At 36.6% G+C, this 17408-nt stretch overlaps 1 protein-coding gene across 2 annotated transcripts in view; it reads right to left on the minus strand.

The window, feature by feature from the left end:
* Positions 1–222: 222 nt before the first annotated feature.
* Positions 223–17408, minus strand: part of Tdrd3 (tudor domain containing 3) — a 123418-nt gene continuing 106232 nt past the window's right edge. For both annotated transcript variants that reach the window (XM_051195310.1, XM_051195311.1), the window contains 2 exons: positions 5803–5930; positions 223–506 (listed from right to left, as the gene is read on the minus strand). In XM_051195310.1, coding sequence (XP_051051267.1) covers positions 5814–5930 — 117 coding nt within the window. In that variant the 3' untranslated portion in view covers positions 223–506; positions 5803–5813. The remainder of the gene's footprint in view (positions 507–5802; positions 5931–17408) is intronic.

Genomic DNA, 17408 nt, shown 5'->3' on the forward strand with positions numbered 1-17408 from the left:
CATTAGTTTTTAAAATTCTGTTATATTTGATAGCTGTTACAATATTAATAACTGCTATTTGGCTTCAGGTTGTTTTAATATGAAATAATGGTAAGCTCACAGTCAGTATATTATGTAATTATGGGGAAAGGCTTCCATAAGATATTCCATAGAAGGCAATTAGTATGGGGCTAATGCCAGATCACCAAGAAAAATAACAGTCAAATAAAACAATACAACGTATATAATAACACAATGGTTTTATTGGTGGCAGAAGAAAGATTCTTCCTTCCACTTGTAAAGATATTTGCTCTACTAAACTTAGTATTTTCCCCCTTGCTCTGTGTAGGTTGAATCTTTTCCCTAAAAACTGCTGGGGTTTTTGTTGTTGTTGTTGTTGTTGTTTTCCCTCCAAATATCATAGCCAGCATGGTGATTCTCATTGTGAAGAAATGGAAAAAAAAATCTATGAATGGCCTTCCCCTTCCAGGATGTTTCAGTCATCAGCGTCTTCCTTCGCAAAGAATCTGTTTCAAAAACAAGGAAGAAAATAAAATTGGACCTCAGACTACTTTTCTATACTTCATTAACGCATAATTCTGTTGAAAATTTTTTGAAAATAAAATGTTCATATAAATACCAGTAATCTTAAATAGAATAAATTAGACAAAAACTATCCAGTTCATAAACTTAAGTCTCTATAGAACGCAACATTAAAACTCCAAAATTGGGGCAGGGCAGTGGTGGTGGTCGTGGTGGTGGTGTGCACTTTTAGTCCCAGCAATTGGAAGGCAGAGGCAGGTGGATCACTGAGTTCAAGGCCAGGCTGGTCTACACAGTGAGCTCCAGGACAGCCAGGGCTACGCAAGGAAACCCTATCTCACAAAACCAAAACCAACCAACCAAACAAACAAACAAACCATCAAAATTTTAAGAAGTGCATAGAATTTTTCCTTTGGAAGTATATGTCTGGTGCTGTTAAATCCTTTCTTACAAGGAACTGATTACAGAAACCTGGAATAAGTAATAGCTCCTTCACAAACAAAGATCTAAATGAGAGACAGACAACCAAATGAGCTTTTACCCTATCCTACCCAATTCAACATTTTCTTAGTAGATCTCTGAAATGGGTTAGTTCACCCAGGCCATTAATCATTTACTTTGGACTGTCATCTGTCCCCTCCCTCTACCTGTTCCAACTTATTCAATACCTGTATTTTTTTTTTTAAGATTTCTTGTTATTTATGTGCATGCACATGTGTGTTCGAGAGTTCTTGAACATGTATGTACGTGTGTGTGTGTATGTGTGTGTGCGTGTGCACGTGTGCAGTTGTCCTAGAGGATACAAGACAGTGTTAGATCTTAGTAGCTGGAGTTACAAGTGTTGTGAGCCTCCCAGTATTGGTGTGGAAACTGAAGTTAATTCTCTATAAGAACAAGTGGCACATGCTCTTAACTGCGGAGCATCTCTCCAGCACCAGGTACCATACAGTACAGAAACCACAAAAGTCAGTGGTGACAAGAGCTGAGATAAATAATAAGACATGTTGGGTGCTTGGACAAGGATAAGTAATCGACCACTGCAAACATATAGTCCCTAAGTCTTCCACAGCAAGCAGACTCCTGACTAGACTGCCATTATATAAGAATATCAGTATCCAAAGCTTGGGCTGGTGAGATGGGTCAGTGGGTAAAGTGCTTGCCACACAAACCTGACCACTTGAGTCTGTTTCTGGGATTGCATAAAGGAAGGAAAGAACATACTCCACGAAGTTGTCTCCTGACATCCACATGTATGACATAGTACACATGCTGTCCCCCATCATGAACATACTATGTCATAATATAATGGCAGTCAAGTTGGCATTACAGGATGATAGTTATGTCCATAAAGATCAATCATTTCTCTAACCCTGATATAAAAAAAAATTCTACAGAAACAATGCTATACAAGCTTGTCCAAAATAACCTACATTTAAAAACATAGCTTTTACTAGCTAAAAATGGTGTTAAAACTGGACCTTAGAGGACACAGTCACAGTTTTTTCATAATATCTACAGGTAGCTATTCATTTCAAAGCTTCTAGTTAATAAGCTCTGAAGATCATTCTTCCATTAAGTAAAAAATAAGGACCAAAGCTCAGAATGGGTTCACAGTACACACTGCTGACCTCACAACACTAAGGATTCCCAGCTATCTATCTTACAATTTCTCTCGCTCCAGAGCCAAACATGCAATTTGAAGTACAGACAGGGTCCTCAAATCCTACCTACAGCCAACAGCAGTATTTCTAAGTTTAGATGGGAACTTCCTGTTCTTACTCACACGTTCACAACTGTACCAAGCACATCACATTAGAATTCTAATTTGTAAAAAAGCATCAGTAAGCATTCGTCAGGGTCATGGTCTTCGGTAGCCACCAAGAGCCACATGCAGACCTACTGGGTGCACCTCTCCACCTTTCCTCCTTTACAGCAGTCTCAGACTCCACCCCACAATGAATTCACTGGCTGACCGTGTGAATATATGCTGTCCCTAGGACTAAGGCCAAATAATAAACTCCTCCTACTGTCCAAAGTTTAGGCAGCTTTGCTGTCTAAAGAACTGCATTTCCGAAGTGCACAGAATAATTAGACAGTGTCCAGGAACTAGACCTTTGGAATGTGGGGCTGTCTCCCCTCAAATAAGAGACTCATCGCTTTTTCTCACACTTCCCTGTCACCCCTTCTGTCCCTTGGCCCTGTCACTGTCTTCCTTTGTTGGCCTGCAGTACTGGTCTTAGTGATAGACACAAGTGAGCCAGGCATGTCTCCACACTGGAGAATCAGGGAAACTGGGCTCTGTATAGAGTCTAAAAAATGTTCCTGGAAAGTAACATGCAATTTTGTAACTAAAATTCTATGGCATTTATGCCCAGGAACATTCCTGCAATATAAATGAATGAATTTTAAAATTATATTTTTAGAAGTGATAACAGAAATGCCTAAAGTATTTCTCACTACCCTGTGATTTTTGAGAAAAAATAATACTTTAGCATATGTAACTTAATATTTATATTTGCAGGAAGTCAAATAGCTGACTACCAATGTGTATCTTCTTACTGGATGCTGGTAAATAGAAATGTAAAGAAAATGAGAAAAAAAATAAGTCTTCAATTTTGTAACAAGAACAGGAAGTCATATTTATCTCATTGCTGAATACCCCATTCAAGACAGTTTCTCAGAGATATTTTCTTATACTTCATAGGGTTTAATAATATACTTTTTAATTATAGTGCAAAACTAATTTTCCCCAGTCAACACTGCAAGTCTTGCTCACTTTATTTTTGAGTAAACTTTATGGTAAAGTAGTTTTTTGAAATGATACACAATAAGATTACCATAAAAAAATCAAAATTATTTTTGTTGATACTAGGAATCTAAAATTTTAGTGTCACCTCTTTTTGCTGCAAACAATACAACCCAAAAAAAGTATCTGGACTATGTGAAAGACTGACTTACTAATTTTATTTTGTTGGCTGTCATATGCTAGGCATGCATGGCCTAGCTGCATACCAACATCCAAGATGAAAGTTTTAGTTGTGGGGTATAAAAAGTAAGATTATGACACCTACATTGATTAGGAAATGTTTGCATTGTACTATTTGATATGGTTAAGCTATAGTTACCTCAGGGTCATGGTGTACAATGTATTTTTAAGCAGTGTACTCTTCTCCAAACAAAAATTTTCATGGAAACCAAGCATATAACATACATGAAAGAAACTACTGGAAGTCTGAGAGAACTCAGCCCTCCCCATTTGGGTACACTTTAACATTCCCTAGTGTCTCTACTTCTAGCCTGTTGGATCCTATCCTTCCCATCAACCCAAAGGCAGCTCTGAGAAACCTGATACCCTGCTGAGAACCTTTAGCTTCATTAAACACTGTTTTAAAGGATTTTAAAATCCCCAAGAAGCTGGAAAGAAGATCTCTAGTTTCACTCACTTTAAAGTGACACTTAATTGTAAGCATAAGGAACTCATTTTAAGAGTATATACTCAATCTTCTACAGTGTGAAGTTCTTTAAAATCTTGTATATAGTTTGATTCTGCATTTAAAAAAAAAAACATGAGAGCTGGTTCTTGTATGATACAGAAAAATGCCCAGAGTCAAAAAGCAACTTCTCTTTGATCTACATATGAGTAAAGACTGTTTGATGGCCTTGTATTGAGTGCGAAGAAAAGGCCACGATAAAAGGAAAAGGTGCTACACTAGCTTGCTCTGAGAGTTCAGAAGTCAATTAGCATTAGGCTTCCCTTCAGGCAGACTATCAGATATGAAGTTAAACGTTAGAAAAGGAAACATTCTGTATTTATATTAGAACACTGGAAGTAGTTTCAAACATGACTATGCTTTGGGAACTGAAGGAGACAGCACAGGAACTGTTTTCAGATGAAATATTAGAAGGGACAAATATTGGAACTATTGAATGACACTTACTCAATATATTTAAAGTGCTATTTCAACTTATATCAACATAAAATTGAGATAATTTATTCACCCCCTTTGAAATTCTGAAATTCTTTCCACCCCACCTACATCACATCTCAACTCACACCTGTACCTCAAGAATTCACATCACCTGCAGCTCAAAGACTCAACAGCTACTGTAGGTCACTTATCAGGAGGAGAAAACCTTAGTAGAACTAATAGCAAAAAGGACAAATTGAGAAAAATTTCTGGAAAATTCTTGGAAGGCACTGGAAGAAATTATACTTAAGGCCAGAAGAGTCTGTGGGATGATAAATACCCAATGGGAAATATATTTTAAACTGTCCAAAAGTACTAGCTTGACAGGACGAAAACAAGATAGGTTGGTTACCAAAGATGGTAGAAGTGTTTCCTTCCAAAAGCGAACTAAGAAATAAGGTCTTTGTCAAGTGTGAGATGCCTGAGACTTGTTTCCTCACCTCCTGACCTCTCTTCTCTTCTGGAGATAATTTTCAGACAGCTGTTCTTTCTGAACACGTCTAGACAAACAACAAACAGCCTTCAAATCATATTTCAGCAAGCAGTCATGCTGTTGTTCTGATGCTTGGTGGTATACTGTGAGACATCCCCTCTTTTTAAATAAACTAAACTGTATGAAGCAATACAAAAGCACTCAGCAAGAGGCCTGTTCTCTCATAATTGTGAACCCTAGTGCTACATCTTCAGATATGAGTACACAATTGGATTAACTGCAGAAATGGAGAAAAAAGGATGGGGGCAGATTTAGATAGAGAATGTGGGAAGTACAAAAGAGGAGTTAGAGTTGGGAAAAAAACAGGTGAACTCTTATAAATACAGTACTCATTTATATTTGACTTGGGCCCTAGTTAGTGGGACTGTTTGGGAAAGATTAGGAGGTGTGGCCTTGTTGGAGGGGTGTGTCACTGGAAGTGATTTTGAGGTTTTCAAAGCCCACACCAGGCCTGTTCTTCCTCTCTCTGCCTGCAATTTGTGGATCAGATGTGACTCTCAGCATCACTGTGCTTAACTGCTGCCATGTCCCCTGCCATGATCACCGACGAAGCCTCTGAAACTCTAAGCAACCCCAATTAAATGCTTCTTTTATGAACTGCCTTGGTCATGGTGTTTCTCTAGATCGACAGAACAGTTAACTAAGACTAGGTATGGAACAAAGGATTTCTAGTAGCATTTGTGGGAGAAAGACTGGTGAAAAAGTGGCGAATCCTACTCAACTGAAAGTGCATCACATGAAGCACCAATAGCTCAACGTTTACTGGACACTAAGTGCATCTTCCTTTTTATGAAAACTACCTCGCCATGTCAATTTTACCTTTAGTAAAATTAGTTCCGAGCCCGAGGAGGTTGGTAAAACTGCTGTGTTGGCCGAGTGGATCTCCGTGGCTGGCCATCACCTCCTCTACGAAACTCAATGGTATGATCATAGGTGCCTTCTTCTTCCTATTTGCAAAGAATAAAGATTTAATGTGTTTAAAGTAGTTCCAACTTTCCTAAGTTAAATATGGTCTATAGTCTCCATGTTAATATACCTCCTTAAGCTGTCAACAGAGAGAGGCAAAGGTAAAGGGGCAAAGGCAGAAATATAAAGGAAACAATGTCTAAACAATAGCATGATATCACATCAATGATGAAATGTAAGGAACACACAGAATATCAAATATAATTTTCTTGAGTATTTGGACTTCTGAATACATTTTGGGTGTTTATTGCAGAAGGACTCTTGGTAAGATACCAAAAAAGAGTTGAAGAGGAAGACAACATTCACCAACTATCTACCTTCATTCAGTGAAATCTTCAACATTATGAATCTTACATCTACAGAGAGAAAAAAATAACAAATTGGAATGGAGGTGGGGTTATGCAGTTTAAATATTCAAAAAGCTTCATGCAAGAGAGAGCATAGGAAAGTATTTATTCCCTCCTCCTTACTGTGAGGGTGGATCTACCAACTGAAGGATGAGCACAAGGCGATTAGGAGACAGATTAAAGAGTGAGCAGGAAAGTACAGTTCATCATTAACACCTGAAAAGGACTTAAAGGCAACAAAATAGAGTCAAAAACACACGGTTTCTTACTGAGTGCTGCCACCCTAGGGTTGTTTTTTTTTTTTTTTTTTTTTTTTTTTTTTTTTTTTTTTTGTTTTTTGTACTTTTTAAAAATTAATTCAGTTATGAATTAGGTATCCCATAAAAATGGAAAAAAAAACCTGGCTCTCAGTTTTATTTATGCAAAAAACAGCATCTATTTTTACTGAGTAGAGTTTAAATTACAACTAAATTATCAGAGTACAATAATTTGCATGATTTTGGAAATTTATTCTTTTCTCCCTCCTCGTGTTAAGAAGTCTTTTTCCTCAAACTTTCCTTTGACTCTAATAATAACATAGGAAATTATAAGAAAGCCTGAATTACACTTCTTGAATTTTTACATAGCCAACTACTGCACTGTTACCTGATAGAAAGAGAGATGCTAAGACATTCTGACAAAGAAATCCTATTATTTAACAGTGATAGCTAGTATTAGGCATGAACCTTCTTCTCATTATTAGACATCCTTCACATTATTCAAAAGAAAGCACCATATTGTACACTTTTTAGAAAGGATACTGAAGTCTGGGAACCAATAGATCTAAGACAAGTAAGACAGATTTAGTTTGAATTCAAACACTACTGTTTAAATCTCAGTCTCCATCTGCATGTAAGCCAAAAATTAATGATCATTTTCAAGGAGAACTCTAACAATTCATATGATGTAATTCAGTAGCCACTTCTTAGAGAAAAATGTCCGATAGCTCGCCTTTTCCCAAACCCCTTTCAAAGGTCAATCTCAAACTGTTTTAGGGGCCTCAGATCTGGAACTCTGCACAGCAATTAAAATGCAGAAAGAGAAGTTTAAAAGTTCTTGAGAAAGGAGAGAGCTATCATTTTATTATTCTGGGCACTGTTCTGAATGATGATTATCAAATATTACTGCAAATTTGAAAAGGAGATATACTTAATTTTATGACAAATGACAACACTTAAAGCTTTGCATATTAACTGAAAAGGATGAAAATATATCTGGTACTTTGGGAGAGGAAGTAATTATTGCAGGGATGGGAACAGAATGTTAATTTTCTCTACACCCAGCTGCATAACTGGCTGGAGAACGTCTGGAAGGTCCTTGCTTTGCAATGAAACACTTCGTCAGAAGTTGGACACCACATGTGCTGAGCAACTGCCTAATAAAAATGATATTGCTATTGAAAAAGCTGTCTCTTTTGGGCTTAAAAGATTCAGACTGTACTCACTAGAGCCAATTAGTGTTACAGAGATGACCAACCATGAAATTTCTTTTACATAATTTGATGTCTTCACAATTTTTTTATATAAAGTAGCAGTCAAAAACTGAGATTCTGATAGCTTACTTTTAATTTTTTTCCTTTTTTTATTTAAATTTGAAACAAGGTTGTTTTACATGACAATCACAGTTCCCTCACCCTGCCATCTTCCCTTACCACCCCCACCAAACCCTAGCCCATCCCCTTTCTGCTCCTCTTTCATGGGGAGTCTTCAAAGTCTGTCATATCATTTGAGGGCAGGGTCTTCTTTTCAATTACTGTCAAAGAACAATCTTTGCCTTCATTAACTTCTTAATTCCTCCTGCAGTACAGCTGAGGGCCAACACTGCTTACATGCAATACCCACTATGGTCTGCAGGAGGACAGTTGAGTGGTCACTGCATCCCCATCCACTTTATACAGCACACAGTTCAGATGAACAGATGTGGGGCCTGACCTGTCTTTAATGAAATCTCTATGTCGTCCTAGCCTCCCTTCTTGCTTTAGGGTTCAAAACTCTATTAGAGACTGAAAACTCAAAAAATTAATTTCATAGTTAATGAGCAACTAAACCAACAAGAACAACAAACTGAAAATGCATTCGAACCAGCAGCATCCTAGGAGGCCATCTAGTCCATCACTTGGGATTTGATAGACATCTGTCAACCTAGAGTGTTAAAGTAATTTTCCAAAGCCACAGAGCTCAATACAAGAAGTTCTGGTGGGAACCTTTTTTTTTTTTTTCCAGCTCTCAGGATTTCTTTAAAAGGCTTGGAATAACTTCTATGTGATAGAAACACCCAAATGTGATCTTCACACAAGATTTTGAGACATCATGCAACTTCATTAGTTATTAGGACTCTAAACTTTTGCTCACTTCAGCTATGTTATCAAATAAAGTCTGGTTTCAAAGAATGTATATTCACAGAGCCCCCTTTTCCTGCTTATATTCACTAAGCCCAGTGAAACCTTCCATGAGCAGGCATACACCAACATAACCCCTAACACACACACACACACACACACACACACACACACACACACACACCTACATATGTTTGATCTGTAAGTGAGCTGCTCTATGAAAGTTTGTTAGTAGGGGTCACTTGAAACCCACAAGTAACGGTCTGATTATATGCTTACATCATATAATCTCTGTCTCAGGAACACTGGGTGAAATAAGGGTGAAATAAGGTTAATCATAAGAACAGGCATGAAAGGGAGGAACTGAGGAGCATGGATGCTTGCTAAGAGCTGTGTTGTCTTTGTGTACAGCAAAGAACAATGTCACTTGAATGAACAGGCAGCCTACAATATGGGGAAAATTTTTACTAGGTATACATCAAGCAGTTAGTAGCTAGAATATAAAAGAATTTAAAACTTACATGCTTAACATCCCCAATCATCAGGGACATGCATATTGTTTTTATCTTACCTCAGTAAGAATAGCTAAGACTCAAAGAAACAAATAATGACAAGTACTGGTATGGATGTAGGGAAGAATACTCATTCACAGCGATAGAAATATAAACTGGTACATATACTATGGAAATCAGTATAGACTTTCTTAAAAAAAAAAAGCTGACAATATAGTTACCATATGATCTAGATATCCCATTCTTAGCAGTACATCAAAAGGACTCAATTATACCCTATCATAAAGATACATGTGCTCTTTCTCTTTCGGTCCCAGGCGTTTTGGGAGCCGCCGGATATCGTTCAGATATGGCCAACTCCAAGAACCACACCACACACAACCAGTCCCTGAAATGGCACAGAAAAGGCATCAAAGATATGAATCTCTTAAGGGGGTTGACCCCAAGTTCCTGAGGAACATGCCCTTTGCCAAGAAACACAACAAGAAAGGCCTGAAGAAGATGCAGACAAACAACGTGAAGGCAATGAGTGCACGCACAGAGGCCACAAGGCTCTTGTGAAGCCCAAGGTGGTAAAACCCAAGATGGTAAAACCCAAGATGACAAAGGGTCCCAGCTGCAAACTCAGCCATCTGGCTTTCATCACTCACCCAAAGCTTGGGAAGAAGATTAGAAACTACATGGCCAAGGGTCGTGGGCTCTGCCAACCAAAGCCCAAGGTTCAAACCAAGGCAGAGGCCTCGGCTCCATCTAAGGCCCAGGCTGCAGCTCCAGCTCAGGCTCCCAAAGGCACCAAGGCCCCATAGAAATGGTTTCTGCCACTGTGAAGACAGATGAACTGGTGTGACACATCTACACACTCTGCAGATGACCTGTGCCCTATGCTGTTTTTGCAAATAAACTTGAGGTAAGATCTGTTTAAAAAAAAAAAAAAAAAGATACAAACTCAGCCATGTCCCTTTGCTGCTCTATTCACAACAGCTTAGAAACTATGACATCCATCAACTGACAAATGGAAAACAATACATATTTACACAGTGTAATATTACTTAGGTATTAAGAAAAATGAAATATAAAATCTACAAATAAATGTATGGAGCTTGAAACAATCACCCTGAGATACCCCATACCCAGAAAGACAAATGTTTCATGTTTTCTCTCATTTGTGGATGCTAGCTTTGAATATTCAGATATCTGATGTGTTAGGAATACCTATAGAAGTCAGGAAATAAATAAGGGCCCATGGGCAAGGCAGAAAGAATACACCAGTGTAAAAGTTTAAAAGGGAATTAGGGAACGGGAACAGAAAAGGGTAAATTGTGGTGAAGGAGGAAGGTAGAAGAAGGAAACAGGGAGGGATAAGAAATATTAAAGACTTCAAAAAATGTCATAATATGGAAACCTACTACTACAGATAACTACCCACATACATTTAAAAAATTGAAATAGAGTTAAGATATAATAGGGGAATAATTTGGCTCTACAAGACCATCAGAGCTAACAAATAAAAGCCCAGTAACAGAAAAGAATTACTTCTTTTGGAGTTCTTGGAAAGTGAGGTCCCAAAGACCACCAGACATTGTAGGCTATTTTGTCCTTGGTTATCCTCCAGAACTTTGTAAGATCCTACTGCTAAAGACACCGCACATTTGAATCACAGGTCATGGAAAAATCATGCTAATAGTTATTTGAAGCATTTTCAATGGATTTAACAAATTCCATAAGAAGTTCAACATACTTACCCATCTTTGAAATTTATGCTATTTTAAATAGTGTTAAAAAGGAAAAATCTCTAGTAGTAATTCATACACAAAAACCTACTTTATGAATCACTAGGCTATACTTTTTTATGCCTGTCTGATCAAATTATATTCACAGAAATACAACCAAATAAAGTTGTATATGAAACTTTAACAATCAATCATTACATTGTATAATATATTGCAGTTAGAAATTAAAATACTGTAAATGACCTGATAATAAATTAATTACACTAATACTCTATTGTATCAGAACAGCCAAAAATTGAAACAAAAAATGGCTCAGCTTTTATTTCCTTGAGGACTATGGGTAGTCTTTGTGCCATGACAGTTACATACTATCGATGCTAACCCTTTGTTTACCAATTGCCTTTATTTTTTTTTTTTTTGAGCCATATGTTCTATAAACAAATAAATAAAACAGTGAGGCCCATGATAGCCAGGACCGTAAGTTATAGGACAAAGCTGTTGTAAAGTAAGCTTACTATGGTGTTTTATTAATATTTTTTGCTTTGGATAGTTTTCCTTTAATTTTTCTGGGGCCACTTTTTAACTTCAACTATTCAGTTTAACAAAGGTATACTTGAAAAACAAGTTATACATACTTAAAAATCTACATTGAAGTAAAAAATACATATGTACACATTGTGAAAAGACCATGCACCATTGACCACATCCATCACTTCACATAGTTACCATGCCCTGGCTGACTATGTCCCTGTTTTTTTTTCTTGGGAGAACACCGAGAAGCCATTCATTCAGCACTAGTACATAATACAAGTGTTGACTGTCATTGCCAAGCTATACAGTGCCAGGAATCTTTCATCTTGCACAAATGAAACTTTGTTCCCTGTGAACATCTCCTCATCTAACCTAGCCCTTGTACCTAGCACCCACCATACTACTCATGGCTACTTTAAATTTGGCTGTATCTGGTCCTCTACATTATTGAAATCATGCAGTACCACTTCACATAGCCTAATCAATGTTTTTTAGTTATATCTGCTGTATGTAGATATATGAACGTGTGAGTGCAGATTCCAACAGAGTCCAGAAAAGGGTAGTGGATCCTGTGGAGTTGGAGATACAGGGGCCTGTGATGTAGCTACCTGATGGGAAGAACAATCAGTACATCTTAACTGCTGAGGCTACCATCAACTCTTGTTTGTTTGTAGTGCAAGAGCAGTAGGAGCCCGCACTTTGCAAGCATTTCTCTAGCCTTGAGCATATCTTACAGTCCCATGTTGCATGACTGTACAGATGGATTAAGCATAACCATCAATTAGTGGTCATTATCTTTGTTAAATCGAAGAATTATCACTTGTAAAAACAGAAAGCATCTCTCTAAAATCAACTGTCTTAACACATTACAGACTTTGCAGGAGTCCAAACAGAAAGTGTGTACCTACTCTAAAGACATAAGCCAGCTGAAAGCTTTCTTTTAGAGGTTCTGCATTACAGAAGAACACTCAAAAGAGCTCCATATCTTTAACCAAGTCTGAATCTTGGTATAGAGACTTTCGTGCCATAGACACACTTCAATTTTCCTATCCTGTTTCAGGAACAGTAATAGCAATTATGAGAAAAGAAAGATTTCAACAAATAGGTAACCCATTTGTCATAAATCTAAATTGAATAGCTAAATAAAATTACACATTTCCTTCAACTAAACTATTTAGATTCAGGCATTTTGCTGAAAAGTGGGAACTTAGCTCCTTACTATTCTAACTGCAGCAAGTAGATAAAGGACAAAATCAGAACAAAATGTGAGCCAATGTGATGGAAAACAAAAAAAAAAACAAAACAAAACAAAACAAAATCAAAACTGTCACCAAAACTATCTGAGAGGTTCAAAAGCTACAAAAAAAGAGTAATTTCATTTGCATAATTATGTCCTAATAAACTTAAAACTGCATGAAAACCTAAAAATCTATCATTATAACTCACTCTGTTATCTTTCTTTCTTTCGAGGGAGGGCAGACATTCTAATGTATAGAGAAAATTAGCAAAAGGGCATAGTTGAACATGATCACCAAAAGTTACAGGCAGTATCTTATAAAGTCTCAGTATTTTTAGATGAAATTAAAAACAGTCACATGACTAACCTCTTTGAACATCTTGTCTTTAACCTATATCCCTAAAATTATAACAAATACCACTGATTTAAAAAAAAAAAAAGAAGGGAATTAAAAACAGTATTTAGGAGTAAAAGAACAGTAGTAATGGTTAACGAGAAGAAAATATGCCTATGTCAATGGATAAGTGTTAAGGTAAATGTTTATAGTTTATGTTTGCAAGAGCAATGCATTCCAAAATATGCTAGCTGAACCTATATCCTGGAATATTTTATAATTATGCATAATATAACAAAATATACATAATATTCTATATAGATACACTAAACATAATTTATATACTTTATAATACTCATTTCAAGTGACAAAACCCTATTTCACTCCTATAATTTATATTACTTTTACAATTTACAATAGTAGGCTAATATAACAGAACTGAAGATACTAAAACTAATTCTTTGTCTGAAAGCAGTAATTACCAGATCATAACAGCAAAATGGCTCTTACTGTAGAAGAGTTAGCTCAATGCAATTTCTTTAAGAGACCAACCGAAGCAGATACATACGGTATACTGCAGGCACTTTAATACTGATCTTAAAGCTGAATTAGAAAATCGGTCCAGTTCATAGGACATATCTCTGCTTCTAAAATGTACTGAAAATTGAGGTAGGCAAAGGAGCTTGGATGGAAAATGCTTCACATAATTTTCAATATCATATGATAGAGAAATGAAATAATTTCCTGGTGTTTTCACTTCTTTAATAAGAATTAAGAAAGTTAACAGACAGATAAAATAAAAAACTGTAAACTTTAAAGCAGGCACAACCTCAAGTATCAAGTCAAATTCATGCCCAATTATACACAACCATGTGTACATGACAAACCATAACCATTTCTCGTGAGTGAAGCAAATAAAAACCCTGTTTAACAGCACCCATCAAAGTTATTCACATTACTAAAGCCGCGATCTGGGGGGGTGGGGGTGGTGAAGTGTGTTCAGAAGCACAGCTCAGCAATGCAGCCCAGCCTTTCCCCACACCACAGGCCATCGCCACACGAGTGTGGGTGATGCCTCCTTCCGGTCACATCAGTGGACATCATGGTAGTGCTGCCTCTTCTACTACAAAGGATGGCTGCACTTTTACAGGCTGACTGAGTTTTCTAGTTGGGTCTGTATCAGACTAGACTGTATAAGACTAAGGATTTTACCTTTTCTCATTCAGTAAGAGTCACTTGTCAAATGTCATTATTTCTAGAATCTCCATCACTGTGAATATTTTCTTTTACATTTCAGTATTGACTTTCTGTATAACTTGCACTTGGGATATTATTGCAAGTATGACTTGTCTGAAATATAGTACCATTATATATCTCTCATGAAGAAAGTCTTTTCCTCTCCTTGACAATGTATGAATATACCAGGCAGTTGCATTAAAGCTTTTATAGGTTGTTCAGTTTACTCATACTGTGACTGACATTGAGTGAAATCCTTACAATGGACTCCCAAATCTAATTCATTACATATTTGTAGAGGAGAGGGTTCTTTTCCAAATGTAAGCACAAAGCTCTACGTTAAACACAGCTAATGTCTGTGAAGTAGAAATAACCCTATTTTGGCACAATATTCTCACTGGTGTATTATGCATGAATGTGCAAAAACAGACTGTATAGCCAATGGTGAAGTGTTAGCTTTCATTTTTGCAGAGTGCTGGACGTTAGAGGACTGCTATCCTAAAGAGTAACTTCTAGATGGGTACTTATAATACAGCTGAACCTTGATAATGGTCTGCGATGCATCCAGAAACTAATAGAATGTCATAAGATTAAACTCTTATAGCAAAGGACAGTATGAAAAGGGAAAAGGTTGGCTGATTTTTTACCCCATATGAAACACCTGCCTGCCCTTGAGAAACACCAGCTAATACTTCTACCAACATTCATATTCATTTCTGAACTTCAGTAACACAGAAATATTATTTTAGAGAAATAAGGAAAGGAAACTCAGTTGACTCTTTATGAAAACTAACACTGGTTGAAAGACATTTTGTCATCTTATTTGAAAAAAATAAGATCACACACAAAGTATTCCATTAAACTTACATACAAGTTCTTTGATGAGTGAGTGAGGATTTAATCCTATTCAGAGGTCAACTGCAGGATTATTCCCTATGGTCTCAAAAAGTGCCAAATCTAAATACCAGTCCTTCAATTTAGTAGTGCAAAGATTTTAGACAAGTTAGCCAATGGCTCAGAGTCTATACCTGCAATCCTTCTGTGTGTCAAACAGAAATATATATTTACTTCCCATATCTATTAAACTAATTAATGTATATCAAGAGCTATGCTAGGGGAAGAGGGACCAGAAAGCGCTCCAGTGGCAACCATTTTAAGCAGAAGAAATTCTAGCCCTCACATTTTAACCACTATGCCATATTTACTTCAAAAAAAATGTTTATCATTGTTCTATTTTTTTATGTTTTAACTCATTGTGCTTAAGTTTATACATTTTCCCACTTGACCTCAAACTGTTCAATATGTTAGTAGTTTTTTTTAAATGTCTTTCCTATTATAGGAAATTTTATTGGTCATTTTTGCCAGACTACTAAACAGAGATAAAGAGGTATTATAAAGATTTATTTCACAAGTAAAAGAGAGACTTAAAAGAAAGAAAATTAGCATCCACTGTCATTTCACACAAGACAAATACATTGTGCTACCACTTGCTTTTTAGGTTGACATCCAGGAAGCATGCTTTAACCACCTATAACTCCACATCCAACTGTCTGAGATGGTCAACATAAGTTGGGAGATCTTATTATACTCTTTGCTCATCATTTTACACAAAGAATAAAATAAAAACATGATTATATTAAATATGTTATGTTCTTGTTGTTATCTAAAAATGAAAATATTTCCCTTCTGTCACCCAGCCATACCAGGACCAAAGACAGCAAGAACATGTTAGGAAAGCATGAAGTCTCTGGATTCACTATTTCACCTAAAAGTAGAAAGATAATCCAATCAACTATTTATGTGTGTGGGTGTTTTGCATGTAAGTATGTAAATATGTTATATATATATATATATATATATATATATATATATATATATATATATATCACGCATGTGCAGTGCCTGTGGAGGCCAGATGATGGCATCAAATCGCCTGCAATAGACTTACAGATGGTTGTGAGCAACCAGGGAGTTTTGGGAATGGAACCTGGGTGCTCTGGAAGAGCAGTTAAGAGTTATTAACCACCAAGACATCTCTCCAGCCTGCAAGCAATGTTTTTGTTTTGTTTTCATTTCATCTATAAACAAAGGCCGTTTTCCTTTGTGCAATTTAGAAATCCCTTCAAAAGAACTTAAGTTGTATGTATTAAAATATACAATAAGTAGGCACATGTGGTAATACATGTTTGTAATGCCAGCAGCTAGGAAGCAGAGACAGAAGGATAAAGAATTCAAGGCCATCCATTGCTTAAAAAAAAAAAAAAAAAAGAATATGTCAGTGGTTCTCAACTTGTGGGTCAAGCCTTATGAATCAAACAACCCTTTCTCAGGGGTTACATATCATATATCCTATGTATCAGATATTTACAGTATGGTTCATAACAGTAGCAAAATGAGTTATAATGTAGCTATAAGGAAATCTTATGGTTGAGAGTCATACCTTAACCTATATGAAAGGGTCTCATCATTAGGAAGATTGAAAATCTGCTATCAGTTCTTTCTTTGTCTTCATGAAAGAATCAAAATAAACAGATAAATCAACAGGTTAGGTTATATTTAATGAGACTAAAGGTTTTGTTTTGTCTTAGTTATTTGTGTATTTGTTGATTGCTATTGATTTTGAGGTGGTTTCATTCTACCTAGGCTAATCTCAAACTCTTGAGTTCAAGTCATCCTCCTGTCTCAGCTTTCTCAATGAAGGGATATGGCATGTATAACCATATCCAGATGGTTTTTAAAAGTAATTCCCCTTCTTATTTTCTTGCTCCTTTAACTGAAATACCTAACTTCCCAAAAGAACAACAAACAACAGAATTTAATTCAGCCCCTCCTCCCAAACACACATAAACACCTAACATTTGCTATTGAATGTGTTACTATTTGGCATCAAGATGAACTCAAAAAGATAATGTATGAGGTTGTAGAGATGGATCAGAGGACAGAAGTACTGGCTGCTCTTTCAGGGGCCAGTGGCTTGATTCTTAGAACTCAAATGGTGGCTCACAGCCACCTTTTAATTCCAGTTCTGAGGAATTACATGCCCTCTTTTGGCTCCCTCGGGCAATTTTCACGTGTGGTATATATACATGGAGGCAAACTACCCATCCACATAAAATAATATCTTTAAAAGAGGCCCAAAAGATGGTAATGTTTTC

Source organism: Phodopus roborovskii, unplaced genomic scaffold, assembly GCF_943737965.1.
Source record: "Phodopus roborovskii unplaced genomic scaffold, PHOROB, whole genome shotgun sequence".
Classification (NCBI taxonomy): Eukaryota; Metazoa; Chordata; class Mammalia; order Rodentia; family Cricetidae; genus Phodopus; species Phodopus roborovskii.